The sequence below is a fragment of the Amphimedon queenslandica genome, unplaced genomic scaffold (genome assembly GCF_000090795.2).
Source record: "Amphimedon queenslandica unplaced genomic scaffold, v1.1 AMPQUscaffold_8076_Cont19977, whole genome shotgun sequence".
NCBI lineage: Eukaryota > Metazoa > Porifera > Demospongiae > Haplosclerida > Niphatidae > Amphimedon > Amphimedon queenslandica.
Genome location: NW_003551644.1, coordinates 1 through 1,883, shown reverse-complemented (window position 1 = coordinate 1,883; position 1,883 = coordinate 1). Strand labels below are relative to the sequence as shown.

At 38.8% G+C, this 1,883-nt stretch overlaps 1 protein-coding gene across 1 annotated transcript; it reads left to right on the top strand.

Moving 5' to 3' along the window:
* The first annotated feature begins 460 nt into the window (after positions 1–460).
* On the top strand, positions 461–1,643 carry LOC105315785 (lysM and putative peptidoglycan-binding domain-containing protein 2-like). Its single transcript, XM_011410531.2, has 2 exons — positions 461–782; positions 1,300–1,643. The coding sequence occupies exons 1-2, from the start codon at positions 507–509 to the stop codon at positions 1,606–1,608; spliced, it is 585 nt and encodes a 194-aa protein (XP_011408833.1). The 5' UTR covers positions 461–506; the 3' UTR covers positions 1,609–1,643.
* Positions 1,644–1,883: the final 240 nt, after the last annotated feature.

The window sequence follows — 1,883 nt, the reverse complement described above, 5'->3', positions numbered from 1 at the left end:
AAAATACTATTTTAATAATTATTATTAACTGTGATTTGTGATGCACTTAATATGCATGCCATATGTACATGATAATTCAACTTTACTTTTAAGTCTAATATTATAAGTATTGATAATTTAATAAATAAAAAGGTTGCACACTTTTATTTAGATTTGGAATGGACATACTATTATCAAGAGTAGATCTGCTCTTGCTATTACTATAATGGTTGTTTCATCAGACTAGACGATACATGTATTTATACACCGGTATATAACTAATAGATCATACTTATGGTACAACTTATAAATTAATAAATTATAAAAGGACAAAGGGACTTATGTCCCTCCAAAAATTTTATCTTTTGACTACGGTGACCATCATAATTGAGGGAGATAGTAATGCAGTTTTATAGTAAGGATTTAGCTTCATAGCATCATGGGTTGCCTTGAATCATTTTAATTAACGTTAATTAATTGTTGTTGGAGGTGTGGCTCTAAATAAGTCACGCCCATAGTTATGAATAATGGCAGCTTATGCCAATGGAATAGAAATTACTCAGGAGACGATCAGCCCGGCCTCTTCTCCTCCTTCTACAGTCAAGAGACCCTCGGGAAAAGGAGAAAAGAAAGAGGCCATGAGTAGTAAAGGAGACTCTCATTCTTCCCTCGTACACCAGTCCCAGAAAGGACGCCATTACGGGACGGTAGGGAAAGGAAGACATAGAGAGAATGGACACCTGATACACAATATCACTGCCTCGGACACCCTCCAAGGGATAGCTCTTAAATACGGAGTAACGGTACAGTCACACAGCCCTACTTCTTAAGAGTGTTGTTGGTAAACAGGCTAAAGTGTACGTGTAAATAACATTCTCTACGGAAGGAAGTATAGCATCATAATGTCAATGGCGAGCATTTACTAGAAGTGCTCTTGCTTATAGAAAGCCACAAATTGTATTTTTGGGTCCTCCTTTTTATTATGTTTTAGTAATACCTAGTGGCACATATTGACTCCATAATGTTCACACATTTTTGACCCAGTCCCAGTCCACCTGCCACCTGCCACCTGCCACCTGCACAATGTATAATATATTCATTAGATTCATTAGTTTCTTATAATTCTGGCACAGTCAATTTCTTACTATAGCTACTGTATAATCTCTTTTGTATTCCCCTATCTCTCTTGTTTGCATGTTTTTATGTTATCTTACTCCTTTCACTTCCCTCTCCCTCCCTCTCCCTCTTTCACTTCCCTCCCCCTCCCTCTCCCTCTTTCACTTCCCTCCCCCTCCCTCTCCCTCTCCTCTCCCTCTCTAGATTGCTGACATACAGAGATCTAATCTGTTGCTAGGCAATGAGTCGATACACAGATACAAGATACTCAAGATTCCTCTCAGTGTCTCCTCCTCCCCCCAGTCCTCCCCAAGTCTCGACCATCGGAAAACAGAAACAAGAACTTCCACTTCTCAACTCGTTTCCTCAATGGAGGAAGAGGAGGAGGAGGTGAAACGAAAACCGTCGTCCCTCGTGGCTGGAGAAAGGGATATCATGAGTCTTCTTAATGCTGTGGATCAGCAGCTGTTAGTATCGAAATCCTTTGCTGATAAACTGGCGGAAAAAAAGTAAGTGATAAAGTGAGTGAGAGAGAGAAAAGGGAAATATATATTGTACTAGAAAGTGACGGATGTTGTTGATCCACAAGTCCTTTTATCATAAATATAATGTAAACATGTAAACAAGGGAAGAGAGAGAGAGAGAGAGAGAGAGGGGAGGGGTGAGAGTTGTTGATCCACTGTATGATATGACATATTATGACATTGAGTATAGGGTAAAGTTTTTGTTTACATTGAAATACTTAATGAAAAAGAAAACTTCCCCTATACTAACAAAGAGAAGAATAG